General features: G+C 52.6%; 8 protein-coding genes across 8 annotated transcripts; 4 read left to right on the plus strand and 4 right to left on the minus strand.

Annotated features, from left to right (window-relative positions):
* Positions 1-640: 640 nt before the first annotated feature.
* Positions 641-3,044, plus strand: AYO21_02936 (hypothetical protein; the record flags this gene model as incomplete). Its single annotated transcript, XM_022652912.1, has 8 exons — positions 641-1,600; positions 1,660-1,830; positions 1,906-2,002; positions 2,065-2,136; positions 2,192-2,230; positions 2,295-2,545; positions 2,609-2,837; positions 2,926-3,044. 8 exons carry the CDS (start codon positions 641-643, stop codon positions 3,042-3,044), a joined length of 1,938 nt encoding a protein of 645 aa, XP_022514937.1.
* Positions 3,045-3,674: 630 nt separating this feature from the next.
* On the minus strand, positions 3,675-4,577 carry AYO21_02937 (hypothetical protein; the record flags this gene model as incomplete). Its single annotated transcript, XM_022652913.1, has 1 exon — positions 3,675-4,577. One exon carries the CDS (start codon positions 4,575-4,577, stop codon positions 3,675-3,677), a length of 903 nt encoding a protein of 300 aa, XP_022514938.1.
* A 1,608-nt stretch (positions 4,578-6,185) lies between these two features.
* AYO21_02938 (hypothetical protein) lies at positions 6,186-7,508 on the plus strand (the record flags this gene model as incomplete). The annotated part of the gene is made up of 1 exon (XM_022652914.1): positions 6,186-7,508. The coding sequence occupies one exon, from the start codon at positions 6,186-6,188 to the stop codon at positions 7,506-7,508; it is 1,323 nt and encodes a 440-aa protein (XP_022514939.1).
* Positions 7,509-8,989: 1,481 nt separating this feature from the next.
* Positions 8,990-10,994, minus strand: AYO21_02939 (hypothetical protein; the record flags this gene model as incomplete). Its single annotated transcript, XM_022652915.1, has 7 exons — positions 8,990-9,692; positions 9,945-10,098; positions 10,149-10,210; positions 10,274-10,454; positions 10,539-10,654; positions 10,712-10,820; positions 10,880-10,994. 7 exons carry the CDS (start codon positions 10,992-10,994, stop codon positions 8,990-8,992), a joined length of 1,440 nt encoding a protein of 479 aa, XP_022514940.1.
* A 1,202-nt stretch (positions 10,995-12,196) lies between these two features.
* AYO21_02940 (hypothetical protein) lies at positions 12,197-13,828 on the plus strand (the record flags this gene model as incomplete). Its single annotated transcript, XM_022652916.1, has 1 exon — positions 12,197-13,828. The coding sequence occupies one exon, from the start codon at positions 12,197-12,199 to the stop codon at positions 13,826-13,828; it is 1,632 nt and encodes a 543-aa protein (XP_022514941.1).
* A 607-nt stretch (positions 13,829-14,435) lies between these two features.
* AYO21_02941 (hypothetical protein) lies at positions 14,436-15,608 on the minus strand (the record flags this gene model as incomplete). The annotated part of the gene is made up of 1 exon (XM_022652917.1): positions 14,436-15,608. The coding sequence occupies one exon, from the start codon at positions 15,606-15,608 to the stop codon at positions 14,436-14,438; it is 1,173 nt and encodes a 390-aa protein (XP_022514942.1).
* A 720-nt stretch (positions 15,609-16,328) lies between these two features.
* AYO21_02942 (UDP-glucose 4-epimerase GalE) lies at positions 16,329-17,521 on the minus strand (the record flags this gene model as incomplete). Its single annotated transcript, XM_022652918.1, has 2 exons — positions 16,329-17,421; positions 17,493-17,521. The coding sequence occupies 2 exons, from the start codon at positions 17,519-17,521 to the stop codon at positions 16,329-16,331; spliced, it is 1,122 nt and encodes a 373-aa protein (XP_022514943.1).
* Positions 17,522-17,893: 372 nt separating this feature from the next.
* Positions 17,894-20,185, plus strand: AYO21_02943 (hypothetical protein; the record flags this gene model as incomplete). The annotated part of the gene is made up of 1 exon (XM_022652919.1): positions 17,894-20,185. The coding sequence occupies one exon, from the start codon at positions 17,894-17,896 to the stop codon at positions 20,183-20,185; it is 2,292 nt and encodes a 763-aa protein (XP_022514944.1).
* Positions 20,186-21,886: the final 1,701 nt, after the last annotated feature.

Raw genomic sequence — 21,886 nt, forward strand, 5'->3', positions numbered from 1 at the left:
TGTTTACGCTCATTCAAATGATAAATGTTACCTAGTATCAAAGGAGATTCTCTGAGCTTGTAGGCACCTTTACCTATCTCTTGGCTGTACGTCAGATATAACAGGCGGCCGTCTAACCTATATTCCCAGTCTCGCTAGACACCATGGGTATGGAGTATTGAGCTCCGATATCTCTGGGGGCCGTTGTAAACAATACCCCCAGACCCCGACGGGGGGCCTGGGGGCATTCATCAGTCATCAACGGGAGGTCTCCTGCAGGTATGAACGCACGACCCCGGAGTCTACTGAGGGCTAGCAGTGTCCAACCCGGGGTCTGCTTAGCATAACATGAGGAGAAGCTGTCATAACGGGGCGGACACGGCCCGTTCCCCCCTGTCGTTGACATTACCAAGCTTGACAGGTGACAACAGTTCGTCTAAAGACCGTGGAACACCGACCTGCCAAACTCGTTGATGAGGAATGAAAGGTGTCACAATCACCAGTGCGGAATTAGGATCCGCAGGATGGGTGACTGGCACGTCAACAATCCAGGAGTATTTGAGGTTGAGAGCAGAAACATGAGACGCACAGCCGGGTAAAAATCTATCTCGAAATATTTGGAGGATCAAGAGGCCCGAGTCACAGCACAAAACAAACGACAATGAGTAACGACAGAGTATCCTCGAATCGAGTCTCGAAGCGGACTCCAGCCGTGGCCATCGGCGAACTTCCAGGCTCTTTGCCAAAGTCCCAGATCCCGGCAGACACGGACTGTGAAGCAGTCGCTCGCGCCCATCTACCACGACTCCTATCGCTGTCAGTGGACCATGTCACAGATTCTGTGATCTGGAGAGATTTACTGGCATTGACGGGCACGTTCCGGACCTTCTACAGCGCACCGAGCGTGACGGAGGCGTGGACAAACACGTTTGGTCGCCACGGCCAGGTCGACGACTTGCAGCTGACGCCGGGCACTGCAAAGGTCTTCAGCGTGCTCGACGCCTCGTCCTGGATCGATGCACAATTCACCTTCCACGCCTCGCCGGGTGGTCTTCAACTGCGCTGCTCCGGGTTCATCTCTCTGGTGCCGACCGACAACAAAGGATGGAAGATCTGGATGATTCGCACGATCCTGGACGAGGTGGCAGATTATGGCAACGTCGATGTCCTGGACCCAGTCGTGCCTCACATCAAAGAGAGGGACAACGGACTTTCTCAACACTTTGACGCTCTGGTAATCGGCGGGGGTCAAGCAGGACTGGGCATCGGTGGACGCCTGCAAGCTTTGAACGTCTCTTACCTCGTGGTCGACAAGTTCGACTCCGTGGGAGACAGTTGGAACATAAGATACGATTCCACCAAGCGTGAGTCCAATCCCTCCTTCCGGGAATTTGTACCATCAACTCGCCGCCATGTATCCAGAGCTGACCATGATATTAGTCCACACGTCTCGAGAATATGGCAAGTATTTGGTACTTCGACGTCGTCGCTCTCCATGATTAACTTCAGACTTGCAGGACACTTGCCCTTCTACCGCACCTACGACGACTCATATCCCGAGTTTCTGACAAAGGCGGATATTGCAAAAGGCCACAAAGACTATGTCAAGAGATTCGGAATCGTACGTGCTCAAATATCATCACGTTCGTCTGACCTCCGCGGCTGATTGTGACGCCGCAGAATATCTGGCAGTCGACCGAACTCATCTCCAGCTCGTGGTCAACTCAACAGAAGATCTGGACTTGCAGGTTGATTCGAGGCGGTGAAGAAGTTACCGTGACGGCGTTCCATCTCGTCTTTGCCGGCGGTTCAGGCGGACGGTGGCCCATGATGCCCTCGTTGCCGAACAGGGTAAACACTGACCACCGGCGGCTGTCTTTGCCTGGCCTTTTTAAGCGGTGAACATGGCTGATAGTCACCTCATAGGAACAGTTCAAAGGCATCGTCCTGCATTCATCCGACTATCAAAATTCGAATGACTGGCGCGGCCTCCACGGAGTCGTTGTGGGCTCGGCAAATACCGGTGAGTCGACTTGTCATCTATGGACATGTTGCCCAATTGTCTCTCTAACGCGATCCCCTCAGGACATGATGTCGCTGAGGACATGTTGAATGCGGGCGTTGCATCAGTGACGATGGTTCAGAGGGGTCGGACATGTACATGATACCCTCTTCCCTTTGCGTTCTGTCTCAAAGACTGACATTTTCTTAGATGTACTCCCGGCTGAACACTACATGGCAGTGACCAAAGGTATTGGATCCCCAAAGAAGCGATATCGTCTGATGAAAAAAAAGCACTGAGGGGTCAAATATAGCATTCTACAACCTCGACATTCCAACCGAGAAAGCTGACGGGGAGAGCTTTTCCTTCCCTGCTTCCATCCGCCGCCAAATCATCCTGAACCTCCTGCACGCAATGGCCCGGGATGATAGCGAGCGATTCGATGCCCTCCAAAAGGCAGGCTTCGACGTCGAAAGATACGGAGACCTGATGCACATCCTGTTCGAACGTCTCGGCGGCCACTACATGGACGTGGGGGCCTCGGCGAAGATCAGCGACGGATCGGTAGGTCATGAGTAGGAGTCCCAACTGAACCTGTCCACATGCTTACTGAGGACGACGTCTCAGATCAAGGTCAAGTCCGGAAGTTCTCCCACCCACTACACGGCCACGGGGCTCGCATTCGACGACGGCACGGAGCTCGAAGCCGACGTTATTGTCTTCACCACGGGCTTTGTGGGCAACCTGCGCCAGATCGCCGGACAGATAGTCGGACCCGAGATTGCGGATCAGCTCGACGATTTCTGGAGGGTGGACGCCGAAGGAGAGCTGAGAGGAGCATTCAAATACGCTGGGCGTAAGTCCCTCCTCCATCATCTATCTGCCAGAGACAACAAAAGGCAGAGGTAAACAATGGGAACTGACGTTGCTTTCTCCCTTTCTAGATCCGGGACTGTGGTTCACTGGGGGCGACATCGGCATTGCAAGGTACTATGGTCGATTCATTGCCTTGCAGATCAAAGCACACTTGATGGGGACTCCGCTGAGAGTGTACGATGCGTGAAAGAGTTTTGCAGAAACGGATATACGAACTTTTCAACCTCTGGTGAGGCATTAGTTCGAAATACGGATTTTCTTCTGTAACGAGGTGATGGAGAGAGAGAGATGGAGAGAGAGAGATGGAAAGAGAGTGAGTGTGTGTATGGATGTGTGTGTATATGTGTACGTGTGTGCGTCAATATGCTCCCTTTTTGCAATATCCCGTCTTCGCTTCCTCTCCCTAGATTTAGAGGACCCCAAACCTGTACCCGTCTGAATGTACACTCTCCTGGTCTCTATTACCTGTGTGTGACTTGCACAACTAAATAGACCAGAATCGCACAATCACCCCTTTAGTCGTACCTCCTCCTGCGACGCGCTAATGCTTCGCTAGGCGATGATGTTGTGAAAAAGTCGTGAGACCTTGGCCTAGGGTTATACCCTCAATGTGTCCATCGACATGGCCAAGTCAGTAAGAACTTTCGTGTGTATGCGCGACGCCGAAGCTACGATGGTCGCAATCACGGTTTCACAAAGGGTCACAGACTTCGTCGTCGTTTTGAGAAACATCGACTTGGTTGCTCTCCCTACCTACTGTACGATCCCTGTATTCGAATCAAAGGGTCTACCTAGCACTTGCAAAAGGCGAGCGCGATCAAGTCCTGTTTACATGCTGCCTGACCCAAGCGGCGACTGACGCACCCCATTCCTCCTCGGACTTCAGCCCTGTTCCCAGAGACATGGGTGGGCTGATGTGATTGTGGCCCATTATCACTTCGGCATCTGTTGTAACGCCATGCTTTCTCAACTCGGCGACAAAGTCATTGTTTGTCTCTACTATGACGTCGGGATCGAGTTCACTCCAGAGAATCAGCAGTGCCGGCCACCCCTTTTTCAGCTGGCCGTTCAACGCCGCCGACCGCAGTTGTGCGATCGGAGACCTCGCGGTGTAGCCCTCCTCGAAATACTGTAGGAGGAGATCTGGAAATGGCGGCGGGAGGTGGTCAAAGTCCATCAGAGCCCCTAAGCTGATGAGTCCCGTCACCTTGCTCGTCTCGCGGCTTTGGTGGAAAGCATCGTCCAGCAGCCACGACATGGTGTTGACGCCTCCTGCAGAGTTCCCCAGGACAAACAACGGTCGATCCGTACCATATCTCTCCCTGACGTATCTCAAGACCAGGGCAAGGTCTTCCGATCCCGCGGGGTATCTCGCACCATGCCGCACCAGGCGATAGTCGGGGATTATCGTCTCAAACCCTTGCTTCTTCGCGAAATAGTAGCCGAGATTTCGGTACACGAGCCCACCGGGTATGCTGCCAATGACCCTGTCACCTTCGACCCAAGCTCCACCGTATAGGAAGACTAGGATCGGCGCCGTGCTCGATTCGGCGCCATACACGTCCAACTTTTGACGAGGGTCCGGGCCGTAGCTTGCAACTTCGAGGCTGCTACCCAGAATCGCATCTTTGGAGCTTCTGTTCAAAAGAGACGCGTATATTTCCGAAGTCTTCGGAATGACTTCCCAGATTGATCTTCCAAGTTGGGGAAGTTGATCCATGATAGACCCGGGGGGGGGGGGGGGGTGGGGGCCTCGAGCAGGGTTTGCGGGAGTTGTCGTGGAGAGCTCTCCAATGGTAAAGGGAAAGAGTTCGCGAGGGAGAGACGACGTCAAGGTGCTACACTCACCTCGACTCTAGGCAAGAGCGAGTCAGAAGAGAACGGGCTGGGGTGCTTGCAACTTTATGGACTCCAGGGCTTCGTAGAGAAGAAGTGAAAATCCACAATAATCAGAGTCGAAGTCAGAGCTGCCTGCCGAACGATAACTTAGGCGGTCCAATTTCCGCTTTGCTATATTGTAAGCAAGATTTCTGGCCCCATTGTGCTTGCTAATATGCCCAGAGGTTGACAATATGTACCGACACCTTCCAACACCGCGTATTGAACCGGGCCCGTTTTCTCCGTGCTCGGGCCGTGCTTGGGCTTGTTAACCCAGATGCATGCCGGACATCCTCCTATGTGGGATTTGTATTCTTTAAACGACAAGTACCCAATGGGTACGGCTCCTCGATACGCAGTTGGTCGTGGTGAGGGTGGAGTGCGGGACAACGGCTGCATATGTGACGATGGTACAAGTCCAAAAAGTACATGTATGCGAGTTATTGGTTGTGGGAGAAACTAGCTAAATGCAGAGTATGTGCCGAGTACTTAGTGTAGTTGTATTTAGCTAGAATCAGTCTAACTAAAACTAGTAGCTCACGTTGGTGAGCCCACGACAAGCTAGTTGCCATCGCGAGGCTCTCGGAAGACATTCCTTTTTCAGGCTCCCACGTAGTGTCTAACCGAGTCTGTCCTAGTGATCCCTCTTTGACTCTGTCGGGGAATTTGGCTTCCTGCATAACTTGCTAATACGGCAACGATGAGTATTTGATCTGCGGAGTCAGGGAAAGAAGAGTAGGAGCATCTAGATACCTGGGAAAGATTATCTGCGTCAGTGCTCCGTGCCATGTCGTCGACATCAAACGCGTTCGTCGAATGATGTCGGTCTCGCGCTCTCCCCCTCACAGCATCATCAGCTCGAAATGAAGGGGGGCAAACCCACGATCTGACACAAATAGTATTGCCAAGTCCTCGACTCTTTCTTTGCAAGACTAAATCGTTGTAGGAATGTAGAGATGTGGAATTCTGTTGCTGTGTACAAAGTATCCAGCCGTCGTCGGATCCCGCTGTTGTTCTTTGGGGATATTATTCAACCCCCTTGCAGCATGACAGAGACGACCAGCGACTGGTCATGTAAGGTGCCGTAGGTGACGCGCCTGAAGTCTAGGCTCTAGTCCCTTGCATACTTCTGCTCTCCATACGGCCTGAGTCACTGGTTGCGGAGCAAGAGGTCGGCATTCTCCAAAAGAGCAAATCGCCTCTTGGTGACTACGATGGTAAACATGGTTGGAATGCTGGACTGTCGCGGCTTGCGCAATCTGGGCAGAGTCTTGCCGAGTACCATTTCTCTCAAAGGGGGAGTCTTTTGGGTCCCATAAAAAGGCGCAAAGTCTCGGTGCAATGCAATCTTTCTTTCCTTCCTTCGCCTCGCAAACTCCTGAACTTTCCGTCTGACACGACACCAGCCTAGTCACTCAACAACTGCACCGCGAGAGTGTGACACATAACGATGCTTGATTGGGACAATGGAAATCCTGTGGTCGAATACGACTATACCCATCCGGAGCGCCACCACAAAGGTCTTTTGCCATTCAAACCTCTCAAGAATCACAGAAATTGTTACAACAGTGGTTACTATCCCGGGAAGATCGATGGTATCTATCAACGGTTCGTACGGGGGTACTCGGATGAGAGCAAGCAAGAGTTATGCTCTTCATGTGGCTGGACCGCGTACGATCAAACTACTTCCAGCTACCTGTCACGCATCAGAATCATGCATGCCCGGTTCAACATGGGCTTGTGGTCAATTGGATCCAAGTGGCTCATACGCGATCAGCCAAACGATAGATCAACGGGGGCTGAGTATATGACGTGGAAATTTCTCCACGAACAACCTGGCCTTACTATCCCCCTGCCCAAGCAGATGCAACTCCTGAGTGATCCGGAGGATCCTATCCAGTTTACACTCATATCGAGAGCGCCGGGCGTGCATCTCTCGGCAATCTGGCACACATTGACTCCTGAACAAAAGCAGGGCTATAGAGACCAAATGGTTGACTTCCTCAAACAACTACGACAGTTCACAGCACCGCGCCCACAAAGGATCAATGGGGATGAACTCGAGGACAACCTTGTGGCTATCTGCCAGAGGCGCCATTCACCGACCTGTATTAAAATGGGGTTCACCGAAGACGAATGGCTCGAGAATATGACGCCCGATCTCCGCCTTGGCCTCAGTATCGTCCACGATACCACGGACCCGACGGTCATCGAAGAGAAGCTCCAAGAAATCAAAGATAACTTTCCAAGAGGAGGACCGTATGTTCTGAGCCATACCGATCTCAACATGACCAACATTATCGTCCAGGATGACAAGATCCAAGCCATTGTCGATTGGGAGATGGCTGGGTACTATCCGTGGTGGGCAGAATACTATGCGGTCTTCTTGTTCGATGGCTGCGGCCAGGAAGAATTCTACAACGACAAGGATAACCCTCTCTGGTCAAGAGTCCACCCAGACTTTGTCTTTGATGGCCCTGTCTTCACAAAGATTAGGGTAGCGTTGGGACTAGTTGTTCGGGCTTTCGGCAGGACTACACTCCATGCAGAGCACCACCCACCCAAGGACGCGCCTGTGATAGGCTTCTGGCGTCCCCGATTTTGCAAATGTCAGCCTTTCGGAGGCACCATCCCCGGGCCCGCGTTCGGAGTCTTTCTGGAGCATAAGCCCAAGGGTTTGGACGCCTACAGAAATGAAAGGTACGACAGCAAGAACGTTATCAAAGGCACATCCGACTCAACCGAAAGGTCCCGCTTTCCGTTCTGCTTCTAGGATACAACAGCAGCAAGAGATGAAGAGGGGATAAGAAATTCTGCATGGGAGTTCTGCGAGTTTCGCGAGTTTCGGGTCCTTCACAGACTGGTTATCTGGAGAAATTGACTTGAAATATTTCAATCTGGGTGCCTCTACTCGCGCTGTGTCCGTTGACTCTTTTCCTCCCATTGCAAACTGGACATCCTCTTTCTCTCTCCGCGCATAGCCGTCAAACCGATACACACCTATTGCTAGTTCCGCATAGCGTTGCCTAAATGAACCCCTCCGCCCTCCCTTCTCTCTTCTCTCCCTAGACGTCTGCGCGTGCTGTGAGAAATCCACATCCCATCTTCGACAAGATGCGCATCAGACGATTTCTCCCTCCAACGTCTATCCTCTGTTAGTGTAAAATTCGCGAGTTGGGGAAAAGGGCAAGGCGAAGCGAAAGACCACAGCAGGTCATACTTGCCAAAGAATGTGTTTCCAGGACCTAGAATTTGTTCCACTGCAGTACGAAACATCTGCTGTGTGTCACTGCCCCATGTAACGGTTTTCGTAGAACCTGCTGCCTCGTCATACATGCTGGGAGGCGGCCCGGCCGAAAAGCTGATGTCTCCACCGGGAACGCGGACAAGAAGGACTTGTAGCCTAGCGTCTCCGACGTAGATAGCAGATCTGGAGAAACGACTAAGCACTGCCGAGAGAGTGCCACTGCCGAGAGAGTGCTGCCCGAATGATCGATCGCGGTTGCCTCGATGACTGGTGGCTGCAGTGGTCCGAAGGCGTAGATCTCCCAGTGGAGAGGCTGCCGCTGCTCGTCTTTCGTCGGTAGTGTCACCGCTTTGCAGGCTTCGCAAGTTGTCGCATACGATGTGTTGTTGAAGTCACAGAACACACATTTGTGTGGAGAGGACGCGAAGTTGCACGGTGCCATTGTGCTGAGATGTTGCAACCAAGCCTCAATGATGTCGATGGACTGTTGATAGTGAGGATTGAATGACCAGCCTGTTGATGGGTTGTTGATGGCAGAGGATGGAGTGATTTAGCCCAGCGGTAGGTCTGGAGTGACATCTCTCGCTTCTTATACTCTTCTCATGTGCCCTTTCCGATGGTACTTTGCTGGGAGAGTTTGCTGGTGATAAACAACTTCCCACACATATCCTGCATTAGCCCTGGGTGAGGAGTGGAACATGATCCCGTGTCAAACAAAGAATCCCCCTGCCATTCAATTACTGTAAGATGCCGGAAAGTCGGAGGCAGCCCCAAAGAGCAAACATCGGCCCGGGAGGAAGCTAGCAAACAATGAGGACACAACAGAGAGATACCCAGGAAATAAAGCAAGCAAAAGAAAAGACTGTTTTGACACCACAACATCGGAAGGCTTTCCGCCGGGGCTGTGATGGAAGCCCGGGATTGAACAGCCGTTGATTGTTCCTGCAACAGGTATACAAGTTGTTTAACGCTTCTAGAACAATCCTTCCCCTGACCAACAGCCACGGCTAGATGGACAGATCCGCACAGCTGAACGCCGGCGTAGCACCACCTGAGTAGTCCGCCATGATGGCTTTGACGGCGGCATAGAGCCCCGGTCCAAGTAAGAACAGTCCGACAAGCATGACGAAAACGTGGATCACTGTCATGATAGACCTATACACACCATTGAACAGTCTTCCCTTGTACAAATGGTAGTACGCCACTGCAAAGAAGATAAACCCGAAGAATGAATCGAATGCCGCTCCAAGTAGAGAGAGGAAGTCTCCCATGCTGGGGATAACCTCAGCAAAGATGAATGAGACGACCCAGATCCCAGCCATGACAAGAATCCAGACACCCCATCCGGTGACAGTGTTGCTATGGGCATGACGAGACTTGCCCATGACTCGGAAGTATATAAACTTGGCTGTGACATTTGCGTAAATCACGCCGATGACAAGAGTTGGCACAATAACGAATGCGAAGGAGCCTTTCTTGTAAGCCGTAGTTCCCAGGCTGCCGAAAGCTGGAGCAGTCGAATATTGACCCAAGTAGTGGAACCCAATAGCTGGAGGGCAGATGAACAAGAAGGCGGAAATGGCAGCGAGAACCGCGAGGGACTTGGGGAAATCTTGTGGCTTCTCCATCTCTGCGATGAAAGTTGGAAATAGGATCTGGGGTATCCATAAAAATGTAAGTTGGAACTGATAGTATGAAGAGTATGAAGAACTATCAGAAGGAAGCAGAGATCACACAGGGTATTTATACCCAGGTGAGTGTGTGTGTCTCACGCCAAGACATGTGTCACTCCCCCAGGTTCACTACCTTAGGCGAGTGACTCTACTTGTCACTATCCAGGTGAGTGAATCCAACTATGTAACGTTTAATACTGAATTTAGACTGTCTTATCATTAGCAGCAGGGCAAAAGAATGCTCCTAGGAAAGCCTATGCTGTATAAGATTCTTCTCGGTGACACTTACCAATCGACCCAAGTAGTGCCAGGGAGTGGGAAAGCGTAGGTTCTGACCTCTCCAGCAGCAGGATAAACACCGTGGTACCCAAAACCAGGATGTTGCTCAATGCCAGCAAAGATCAGAAAGAGGAGGATCGAGATTGCCATGCAGGCAGCTGTGTCTATGGATTGGCGAATGAAGCGGCGGTGGCTAGACTGACTGAAGGCTTACCTGAAAACATTGACATGAAAGAGATATGACGTAAAGTCCTAGGAACAGACATAATGATACCCCTGTTCACCGTTAGCGCCGGAGGATATATCAAGAAGGGCACGTCAGATTCGAGAGACACATACATCAGCATGACGATGATCGAGAAGACAACGGTACATTGGGAGTGATTCGATAAAGTGTTGAGGACCTTGGCACCAGTGAGGACGTGGAAGCCAATAAGGAGGATGTTATTGGCGAGCAACATGAATCCAGTCCATTCGTATGCGATTCGACTCTTGCCAAAGGCGTAGTAACCAAAGTCACCTTTTGTAACGACAGTCAGCCGGACAATCCAGGCGGAACTGTAGAGGGCCCCGATCGTCCCAAGCTAAAGGAGAACGGACTTACAAATATCCTTGATTTGTGGATGCTTCATGATGAATTTGTGCATGGTAATGGAGGTGATCCAGAAGAAGATACCAGCACCCACCATGGTGATGATACCAGGCACCCATCCGAGGACGCTGATGAGGCATCATGATCAGTGCTGTGGGGATGGAAATGCAATTAGAAAGCCTTACGACAGTGACCATGTTTGGGCCATAATGGCGAGACAGACCTGATCGCCGGCCAGCAACCAGGCTGCTTTCTGCCAGGACATGGTTCGAAGCTTGATGTCGTGTTTGTGGTCTGTGGGAATATCCTGTTAGTAGATCATATGGCCTTTTTACAGCTGATGAAAGGCACACCTTCAGCAACCAAAGCACTAAAGACTTCGACAGGTGCATTCCCATTTTGTTCGTCACCAGCAACTTGGTAGAGAGGATCAACCTGCTTTTCGTCGGCGTAGGTGGGTTTGGACATTGTGCGTGGCTGTTTCTCCAGGAACTAAGTTGTTGAGGGATGTGGAGAGAGGGAGAACCTGAGAGATCCTGGCAGGGTTTTAAGAGCAATCCAACAAGTGGTAGGGCTGCTGGAAGACCGTGGGCAAGGGTGTTATCTGCGAGAAAGATTTCTCAAGTATTCAGCTTATCATTGCAGTAAGCCATTGCGTGATAAACGGAGACTGGTTGTGATAGGCTGCGGTGGGTACACCGTAGCAATTCAGGCAACGCCTTAGCGCCATCACATTGTCCTTTGAGTAGGTAGTCGCGAAGTTCCCGTCTCTTTGCCCATTTGCCTACGGAGCAACTCTGGTCCTAGAGCCCATCCCGATGGAGCTGGAACGCGTTGACTAGGGGTCTGAGACTCGTGGCGTCAGTTGCAACCACAGAGGTGGGGGCGCGGCCAAACAGCAAGGCTATTCCTACCACATAGTCTCATCGCATTGGGGGGCTCCGCCAGTTCGACGTGGTTGGGTTAACTGAGCAGATATAGCGTAAGCATCCGCAACCGCAGTGTGTGTCCGTTGCCATGTGGCCGTCGCTTAGAACCAGACACCTCTCCACACATGATCAAGCCATGCTCGCTTTGACGGTATAGCGGAAGCAGAAGTCAGGCCTCTCGTAAGGTGAGAACATGAGTGAGAAATGGGCTGTAAGGAGAGGTGTGCAGACAAGATTTTTGACAAGAGTTTCCAAGCCTTTTAAGGTGCGCAACGGTGTGCGGGCGGGAAAGTAAAATCTATTATGTCAGACAAGGCTTAAGAGGTGGGAAAATCGTGTCATGTGATTGTTCATTCTACTGTGAGCTTCACCTGCAACAGACACTTTTCTCCGCGGTGGAAAAAAGTGCTGATCTCTACAGCATCCGAACACGATACTCAGTCCGATAGAGTAGATTCTTCCTCGTCGCTGAAGAATCTGCATCAATATTGACCCAAGCGGCAAGTGGACTGAGAATTGCAATTATACAGTCTATGATCCTCTGTATAGTTACGGTGGACTGTGACCCCTTCAACATGCAGCGCAGTCTGCAGCACCTGCGGCTCCATCCCCCTACAACGTCTACGATTCTCAGGCAACAGCACAGAAACACGCATTATTGTGCTACGACACTAATGCCTCGAAGATGAATCTCGACTCAAGATAGCACTGAAGGTGCTTGAACTCCGATACCTTCGCGGAATGATTGGGTTTTTGGACTATATTGTCCACGCCTTTGGGACGTCGACCGATTGGAATCCTGACAACAGCTACTCCTCTCTGACCGCAACGTCGGATGCGTTGCTCTCGTTTCAGACTCCCTCAACACTGTCGCTCCATGTCTCGTCTCTGAGCACCCCAAATTTCGCATCTTCATACACCTTGTCGACGTTGGGGCACATCGATGGTTCGATCTCCTACCTCTACTCGAGCATCCCATTGAGCCATGTTCCTTCAGAAGCACCGAGCATACCCCTCAAATATTTGACTCCAGGATACAGAGATATAAGGCTACCCCTGACGTTTCTGCCAGGAAAAAAGAAGGACAATTCCAAGTCTTTAAGCGAAGATGGGAGAAAGCCAATTCTGCTGCATGCAACACTGGACCTTCCCCCTCCATCAGTTCTGACGGCGTTATATGCGCGCCGTATCAGTCCCGAGACTCTGCTCTCCATTTCAATATACAGCAAATCAACCTCGACACCAGTAACGAATACAGGTCCTCCACCGGCCTCGATCCTTGCCCATGTTCAGCACGATGCAGGCCAGTATTCAGTCGAGGGGCTGGGCTCAACAGACAATGGCCTACTTGGAGTTAGAGGTCTTTGGAATTTTGGCCTTAACGCTCCTAAGATGCAAGCCGCCTCTCCATCGGGACACCTTCCGTCACTACAGACTACGGACGCCACGGATATCTCCACAGATTTCTCTTTCCCCGGACCGAGCTCCCCACGGCAAGGGGATGCCTTGACTCCATATCAAATTCGTCTAGCTTCTAAGCCATCGCTGCTGTCTGCCGGCGCAGAGTTCTACTACAGCCCTCTTTCCCACGTTATCGGCCTCTCGACGGGCTTACGCTTCACCACCCTTACACCGCATATAACACCATCAGAGCCACCGCCATACCCTAGTCCTTCGCATAACCCGCGGGCGGGAACGTCTGCCGCCATTCTCTCCACGGCAACTCATGCCCTGCTCACTCCCTCAAATGTGCCGTATTCGTCATTTCCATATACCATGACCTTAACCCTGACTCCACTCACGGGATCCATATCATCTACTTACTCCGTGCGGCCGACATCGACACTGTCCTTGTCGTCCAGGTTCGACTTTAATTTTTATTCGTGGGAGTCTCGATATGTCGTGGGCGGAGAGCTGTGGCGGCCTCGCCGTCGGCGAACCTCGTCTTCCTCCCCCTTTTCCAGAAATACAGAGGGTAACTCCGCTGCCTCCAGTTCTGACTACGAGACAGATAGAGATCCAATTCAATGGGCCCGTACCCTCACCAAAGACTGGTTCAGCCCGACCGAGCGCTCCCTCAAGGAGGAGCGAGTTGAAAGAGAAGAAGAGACCGTGCTGAACTTCCGGGTAGACGACTCCTGGAATGTCAAGGCGCTCTGGACTGGAAGAGTGAAGAGTTTGCTTGTCGAGGTTGGAGTCTCGATAAGCCCTGTCGTCGGAGCTGCAGCTGGTGGATTTAGGGCCAGCGGACTGAGTGCAGGGACTGGAAATGCCAGAAAGACTGCCGGACAGCATGGGGGAGTTGGGTCTGATGAAGGAGGGGTCAAGAAATGGACAGGCAAGGTGGGTGTGAGCGTTGTCTACTCTACATGAATGACATTTGCGACACGATTTCCTGATGAAGCTTGTTGCGGCCCAGACATGGGATGGTGACTTTGCGACCTTGTCTGTTTGCGAGCGATGGCGTTGGCGGCAGCATTTGTTCTTTGTTCTGCTCTGGTAGATAAACCCGGTCTTATACCCAAGTGCCCTACGAGACCAAATCACAACGCACGGTTGAAACTTGCCCTGGAGCAACTCGACTAGTAGTGGGGGCACGTGAGCGCATCAGCCGGGTCACCGGGAAGAGCTGGGACGCCTGCTACCCTCGCTCAAGAACCGTCTCTGATATGGAGAGATCGTATTCACGTGAGGATGGGCGGGCGGTTCAGGTATATCCAGGGGCACTTTATCCCCCTGACAAGAGGAACCAGAGGATGCGCAGCGCAGAGTGTGGCTCCCTTGTGGGAAAGACGACAAAACAAGACACTTGGCATCAATATCTTTGTACCGAGTACGTTAGGTATGTAGAGTTGTATACCCTGTACGAGTAAGTTGGCAGTCAGTGACAGTCACATGACTTATATAAGCATTTGTAGCCGGTGGCAAGGACTCGTTCCCATCGTCCTACCGTCTGATTATTTTCTATTCCCCATCTTTGTTAGATGGTCTGTGACGACTCGTCGATCTGGACCTGGAACGCCTTGGTTGCCATGCCATAGCTTGACCGGACAGCTTCGCTGGCATAGATCCGCATCTCCTTCTCGTAGGCCGCCGTGACACCTTCCTTGGACCCGCCAGCCTCGCGCAGCAGTCGTCCCAGCAATGCCGAGTCCCGCACGGCGGTGTTGGCGCCTATCCCTCCTGCTGGGGTCATCGCGTGAACCGCGTCGCCAATGAGGGTGACGCGGGGTTCGTTGGGCCACTCCGGCACGCCGCTCGGTGTCGAGCAGGTGATTTTCCAAAACGCGGCTTCGGATTCGTTCATCTGGTCAAAGAGAGGCCTGAAGCGGGGGTTCCAGTTTTGGGTGAGCGACTTGGCCATGTCAGCTGCTACCTTGCCGACGATGGTGTAATCGTCGTTGGGTGCCTTGATGACTCCGGGCACGCTGCTCATGGTCCACCCGAACTGGACATCTGGGTTGTCCATGTCGTTGGGGCGCACGTTGGTGATGATGGACACCCGCCCGCGCGGATTCGAGTTGTCGACGATCCTGAACACGCCTTCGCCGAGGCCCTTGAAGGCCGTGGTTGGCGCTTGCCCGTGGATACCTCGGGCGCCGAGGTCGTAGACTTTGAGACGCCCTCCAGACAGCTGCTTTGCAACGGTCGAGTTGATGCCTTCGCCCCCGACCAGGAGGGAACCTTCGACGGATTTGGTGCCGTCGGCGAAGATGGCTCGAACCCCGTCGGCCGTCAACTCGTAACCCTTGACGTGCTTGTTGAAGTGCACAAACTCCTCACAACCTTCCATGAACAAACTCCTCATATCTCCACGGGCGATGCCCACAACCTTGCCCTCTCGCGACCCCAGATTCTCGCCCATTTTGTGCTCCTCCACCACCTCGCCCGTGACAGCATCGAACCCCAGAAACCCGCTCCCGCCCGTCTTGCCGCAACGGTCATAGAAGCGCTGGAACGCAGGTGGGTCCAGGACGGACTCAATCGCGTCGAGACCCTCGAGTGAGAGGCGCAAGCGGTAGCCCTGGCCGCGGAAGGTGAGCGAGGCATCACGCTCAAAAACCTGAAAGGGGATGTTTGAGCGGAGAAGAGAGCGTGCGAGGAGGAGAGAGGCCAGGCCAGCGCCAGAAATAAGGACAGGTTTCTGGGTCATTGTGCAGCTGAGGTCGTTACCATGCTTGGATCCGTAACTGGGTTGAAATCCGTTCCGCGGGTGGCTCAAAGATGGCGGCGAGGAAGAGGAACCGAGAAAGCGAATGATTTACCTACCGTACAAGGAAAAGCAGAATGTCAACGACACAGGTGTTCAGAAATGGTTATGAGAAGAAGAGGCTCGCTATCTGTGAACGAGCATGACATATCAGCGGAAAAGGGCCAGGCTCCACACCACCATCATGTGCAACAACATGTCTATATACTGCTGCATCTCGTACAAGTAATTGTTGATGGAATCATCTTCAGATTTGTAAACGCAATCGGCTTGGCGTATCTGATCCCGACTCCGAGATCTTGGGTGAGTCAGCTCGGGATTGAATGTTTCCGATATGGCGGTTGTGATGGACAATCTCCAACTCCCGTAGCTCAACCTTTGTACCTTTGTACCGTCTTATCTAATGACTCTATCAAGAGCTGGGGCCGTACATCATAGTCGTGTCTATCTTGACCCGAACACCGGGGCAGGCGACTAATCCATCGGCAAGGCCCGCATACATCATATTGGTCATATTGGTGCAAACAGCCCACTTATTCATTCATTGCTCGTCGCCGATTCATTTTGAGGTCTAGGATATCCGACTTTTACACAATCTTTCAGGCCCATCCGCCCAGCGCACACAAGAAGATACCTCAGGTCTCACACCTCGCTAGGAGGATTTCAGTTGTTCTTCTTCAAGGCGTCCAGAAACTTCTGCGGTGGTTTCTGTCTATATCCCTCTGGGTTATTCTCGGTCCAACGCCATAGATCGGCACAGGCATCTTCCATCGTCCTGGTAGCCTTCCAACCAAGCTCTTGATTTGCCCGCGTCGGATTACTCGTCAAGTCTAGAACGTCACCGGGTCTTCGGTCGACCACTTGGTAAGGTAGGTCGCGACCTACGGCTTTGCTGAATGCCTTTATCATCTCAAACACAGTGGAACCGCGCCCAGTCCCGAGATTCCAGGCTCGTACACCTGGCTGATGTGCGCGCAGGTAATCCAGCGCTTTTAAGTGGCCTGCAGCCAGGTCGAGGATGTGGATGTAATCGCGAATGGCAGTGCCGTCATGCGATGCGTAATCGTCGCCAAACACAAGCAACTTCTCTCTTTTCCCCGTGGCAACTTGCGCGAGCAATGGCAGCAGGTTGTACGGAACTCCCGAGGGATCTTCGCCCATGATTCCGCTGGGATGGCTCCCTGCTGGGTTGAAATATCGCAAGAGCCCAGCATTCCACTTCTTTACCGCCTCTGAGTCGCCTTTCTTTTGGGACTTTGCGCGCTCGGCATTGATGTGGTCCGTGATCATCAACTCGGAAGTGAATTTGGTGTTGCCATAAGGATTGGTCGGTCCCAGGGGGCATTCTTCTGGAATGGGTATCATGCCCGGGACGCGGGTAGCGTCGCCATAGACAGTAGCGGAGGACGAGTAGACGATATTCGTCACATTATGTCGGGCGGCGGAAGAGAGAAGGCAAAGTGTGCCATAGACATTGACGCGGTAGTAGTCGAGAGGAATCTCGCCGGACTCGCCCACAGCTTTCAACGCGGCAAAGTGAATGACGCTGTCGATATCCGGATGCTTGGAGAACACTTCGTCAAGCGCCTTTTCATCCGTAATGTCGACATTGTAGTAATCGGGTTTTTTGCCGCAGATGAGTTCTATTCGATTGAGAACTTCGGGGGAGGAATTGTAGAGGTTATCGACAACGACGACTTTGTAGTCCGCTTCGAGCAGGGCTAGGGCTGTAAAAGAGCCAATGTATCCGGTGCCACTGAGAGGAAAGGCAAAGTCAGTCTCTGTGTGGACTATTTGAGGGAAAGAATTCAGTCTGGCCCAACGTACCCGGTGATCAAGCAGGACCCCGCAGGCATTTTATCAATGTAGCACGTCGCTACCCGAGACAGACAGGGCGGGGCAAGGTGTGATCTGCGCAATGCCGGCTGCGCGTTGGAAGACTGAGCTCAAGGTGCGTGCGAGATGAGCGCTCTAATGTGTATAATGTGGAAGAGAGCGAGCGAGTTGGAATAACAAGGAATCTATTGTCAAGAGAAACTCCCCCTAGCATCGTTCACACCCTGGTTGATGCAAGGGACCAAGTGGACAATAGTGGCATGGATGAATATTCCGCAGGCGGAAAATCCCGCCCCTGCAGCAAATTTCCCCACTAATAACTTTTTTCTTTGGTCACTCTGTGTGCTTCGCCGCATTTGCGTGGTTACTGAAGACCGGAAGAAAGGCTCAAGATGGAGAGGGAAAGGCCAAAGTCGGCAGCGAAACGCCCCAAATTATCCCCTGGCCCTCGAATTACAGATCCGCGCTTCGCAAACATCCAGTCCGATCCTCGCTACCGCCTCCCGGGCAAGACAAATAAGGTCAAACTTGACAAGCGTTTCGCCCGAGTTCTCCAAGACGAGGACTTTGTGAAGCGGTCCAAGGTCGACCGATATGGCCGTCCACTTGAATCCAACGCAGAGAGGAAGCGGCTGAAGCGGAAATATGAGTTTGATGAAGACGAGGAGGCCGCGGCGGAGAACAAAGATGAACAGAGTGATCATGCGGACGACGACGACGAAGTGCAACAGGAACTGCGCAGGGTTGATCAGAAGACTCGAGATCCTCTGCGCGAAGGCAGAGAGACAGACTCCGAGTCCTCATCAGATGAGAACACAAGCGAGGACGAGTCAGAAGAAGGAGAAGAAGCAACCTTGGAGGAGGAAGTGGGAATTGGCCCAACGCAGCAGACAGACGTTCCGACGGGACAAGTCACATCTCGCGTTGCCGTTGTCAATCTCGATTGGGACAATATACGCGCTGCCGATCTAATGGCGGTCTTCAGCAGTTTCCTCTCATCCTCCGACACACTGCTCAATGTCTCCATCTATCCCAGCGAATTTGGCAAAGAACGCCTAGAACGTGAAGAAATGGAAGGACCGCCCAAAGAGATCTTTGCGAATCCTGCGAAGGAGGACAGGAACGAAGACTTCTCCGACGATGAAGAACCGGCCGATGAAGACATCAAAACCTCAATGCTCAAACCCGACGATGGCACAACCGATTTCGACTCCACTGCTCTGCGCCGTTACCAACTTGAACGTCTGCGATACTTCTACGCCATCTTGACATTTTCTTCGCCGAGTGTAGCCAAACAGATCTACGACGCCGTGGACGGCACTGAATATTTGCGCACGGCAAATTTCTTCGATCTTCGGTTCGTCCCCGACGACACCGATTTCTCCACAGACGTCCCCCGTGAAGCATGTGATCGGATACCCGATGATTACCGACCGAATGAGTTCGTGACAGATGCGTTGCAGCATTCCAAGGTAAAATTGACGTGGGACGCAGAGGATGGGGGACGCAAGGAAGCAGTGGCGAGAGCCTTCAAGGGTGGAAGAAAGGAAATTGATGAGAATGATCTCAAGGCATATTTGGCTTCGGATGACTCGGAGGATGACGAAGGGGCCGAGGATGCGGCAACGAACGGTGCTATTTCCAAGAAAGAAGCAGAAAGGCAACGTATGCGCACACTCCTTGGTCTCCCACCGGAGCCGGAGAAGAAGTCGTCCAAGAAAGACAAAGGGCCGATCGGAGATATGCAGATCACATTCACATCGGGCTTGAGTGGCGCAACTAACGAGAAGGGTAAGAAGAAATCGGTGTTTGAGAATTCGCCTGAGCCGGAGGAGACAACGCTGGAGAAATACGTCCGGAAAGAAAGAGAGAGGAAGCAGAAGCGCAAGGAGAAAATGAAAAATGCTCGTGAAGGCCGCGACCCCGAGGCAGAGGCCGAGGTTGATGCCGGCGATCAAGACCAAAGCGATGAACGGCCAGTCCCAGCTAAACAAGAGGAGGGAGATCTGGGCTTCGATGACCCATTCTTCACGGAACCGTCAGCTGTATCAGAGAAAGCGGCCTCCAAGAAACTGCGAAAGGAAGAGCGGCTTAAGAAAAGACAGGAACGCGAAGCCGAAGAGGAGGCGGATCGCAAACAGCGGGCGGAACTTGAATTGTTGATGGTTGACGACGACGCCGCGGTGGATGAAGATGGCCGCGATGGAGTCAAACGGAAGGTGAGGCACTTTGACATGCGCGAGATCCAGAAGACCGAGAAGGAAGAGCGCAAGAAGAACAAAAAGAAGAAGGGCAAGGCGAACAAGGGAGGAGCTGAAGAGGCCAAGGTTCCAGAAGACGCCACCCAGGATGGGTTCAAAGTGGACACATCGGATCCACGTTTCGCCCGACTGTTCGAGAGCCACGAGTACGCGATCGACCCGACGAATCCGAAATTCAAGGCTACGAAGGGGATGCGGGCATTGTTGGAGGAAGGACGGAGGAGGAAGCACAAAGGGGATGCGAGGACCGGCGTTGCGGCGCGGCAACCAGATACAGCGTCCGGTGGCGACGGTGCTGCTCGAAGCAGACACGGCAAGGACGGGCACGCCGAAGCGTCCACGCGTCGCCACGAGCTTTCGGGTGACGGAACGAGCGATGTCAAGAGACTTGTCGAGAAGATTAAACGCCAACAGCGAGCTTGAGGGAGAACACATGTGCGCACAGGTGTGCAGACATGGATTCATGTGTACAAACACAAACATCGTCTCACTGCAGCGTATACGCCAGCGACACCGGTACCAGAACCATCCATCACCCCTACCTATCCTGCTTCTTGTTGGATGTGATTATGCAACCATCTCACTCTTGGGAACGATCATACTCGATCATGCTCGACAAAGCTTCTTGGGTCGGGTGATTGAGAACAAAGAAGCGAAGAACAAGCGAGTGAGTAAGTGAGTAAGTGACCAAATGGCCGCATGGGTGCTTCATCCACATTGTCGTTGAGACAAGAATGTCATCGGCGGCGAGGAGAGAGGAGACAGTCGGGATACTCGCACGGTCAGCCAGATCTGGTTCGAGAGCCAAAAGCAGCCAGGGCGATCTCATATACACATCGCGCGAGCTTTCATTCAATACTCTGTCCGGGACAGGTGGAAAAGGGCGAGCACAAAAAAAAAGTGACGGCAACACAGGGAGGGGAAAAAAGGCAGCAGAACAATTGACTTGCATCGATTGATTGATTGAATACTTTCCTCGAATACTTTCCTCTGACTCTTGACTCTCGATACTTGATTCTTGAATGGCGATTCTCTTCCCTTCCCAATGCATATCAACACGCTTTCCTTGCCCTGCACTCATCACAGAGCACTGGGCGCTCATCGTTGTCTCTCATCGCAGTTTTCAAACTTTGACCTCTCCTGCGTGTTCTGTGAGTCCAGGATGAAGGCACTACATGGTCCCCGCCGAGTCAGTGATTTCGACAGCATCCTGGTCGGCGTGCAAACAACCCCCTAAGGGTATCATGGAACAGTGCAGACGATTTCCCCTCAAAAGTCCGTTGCGTTGTTGATGACCATCATTTGAACTCCACCTAGCTCCAAGCTCCTGCAAATTCGACCATCTCATATCTGTTCCAACCTCTTCAATGTCCCATTCATATTGCTTGCATCTTCTTTCCGAGGGCAGAACCCATGCTCATAGACTAACCCCCAGCTCTACCTTTCCACCTTACCGATACGGCGGCATATTAGAGTTGCCCGCGCCTCCTCTTAGTCCCAGCCCTCTGCCGCCAACTTCGCCGTACATCTCCATGAAAGCCCGCTGTTGCGCTCCCGGGTCACCACCAAATCTCGCGGCGGGATGATTTCCCATTCCACTTGGAAAGCCCGGCGGTGGACCCGCATTTATGAAGCCTGGAGGGGGGTAAATACCGGGTGGAAGGTTAGGAGGCATTCCGGAGGAATCAGCGGTGTATTTTCTTTGTGGCTGTGGTTGCAGCGGGCGCTGCTGCTGCGGTAGAGTCGGCTGACTCGGAAGCTGCTGAGGTTGAGCATATGGACCCCCTGACATCCCCCGAGGGAGGCTGGACAAGCCAGGCGGGAGTGACGGTTGGCGTGAAGGTTGTGGTGGCTGCTGGGGCTGTTGGGGAGGCCAGCTCGGATTCTGTCGTGGCATCTGATCCAGTCCAGGAGGACGCTGAAGACCCGGAGGGAGTGCTTGAGGTGGTTGAGTGGGTTGCAGTGGTCTCTGTGGTGTTTGGCCACGCAGAAGTGTCATTAGGGGAACATCCGGATACACGGGTTGTGTGCCGTTGGTTGGCCTTCTACCAGGCTGTTCGCGCTGCGTCTGTTCGTTTGGGTACATAGAAATCGGCGAATCATCAAACACTTGCCCTCTTGGTT

This window comes from Fonsecaea monophora (assembly GCF_001642475.1).
Source record: "Fonsecaea monophora strain CBS 269.37 chromosome Unknown Scaff13, whole genome shotgun sequence".
Classification (NCBI taxonomy): domain Eukaryota; kingdom Fungi; phylum Ascomycota; class Eurotiomycetes; order Chaetothyriales; family Herpotrichiellaceae; genus Fonsecaea; species Fonsecaea monophora.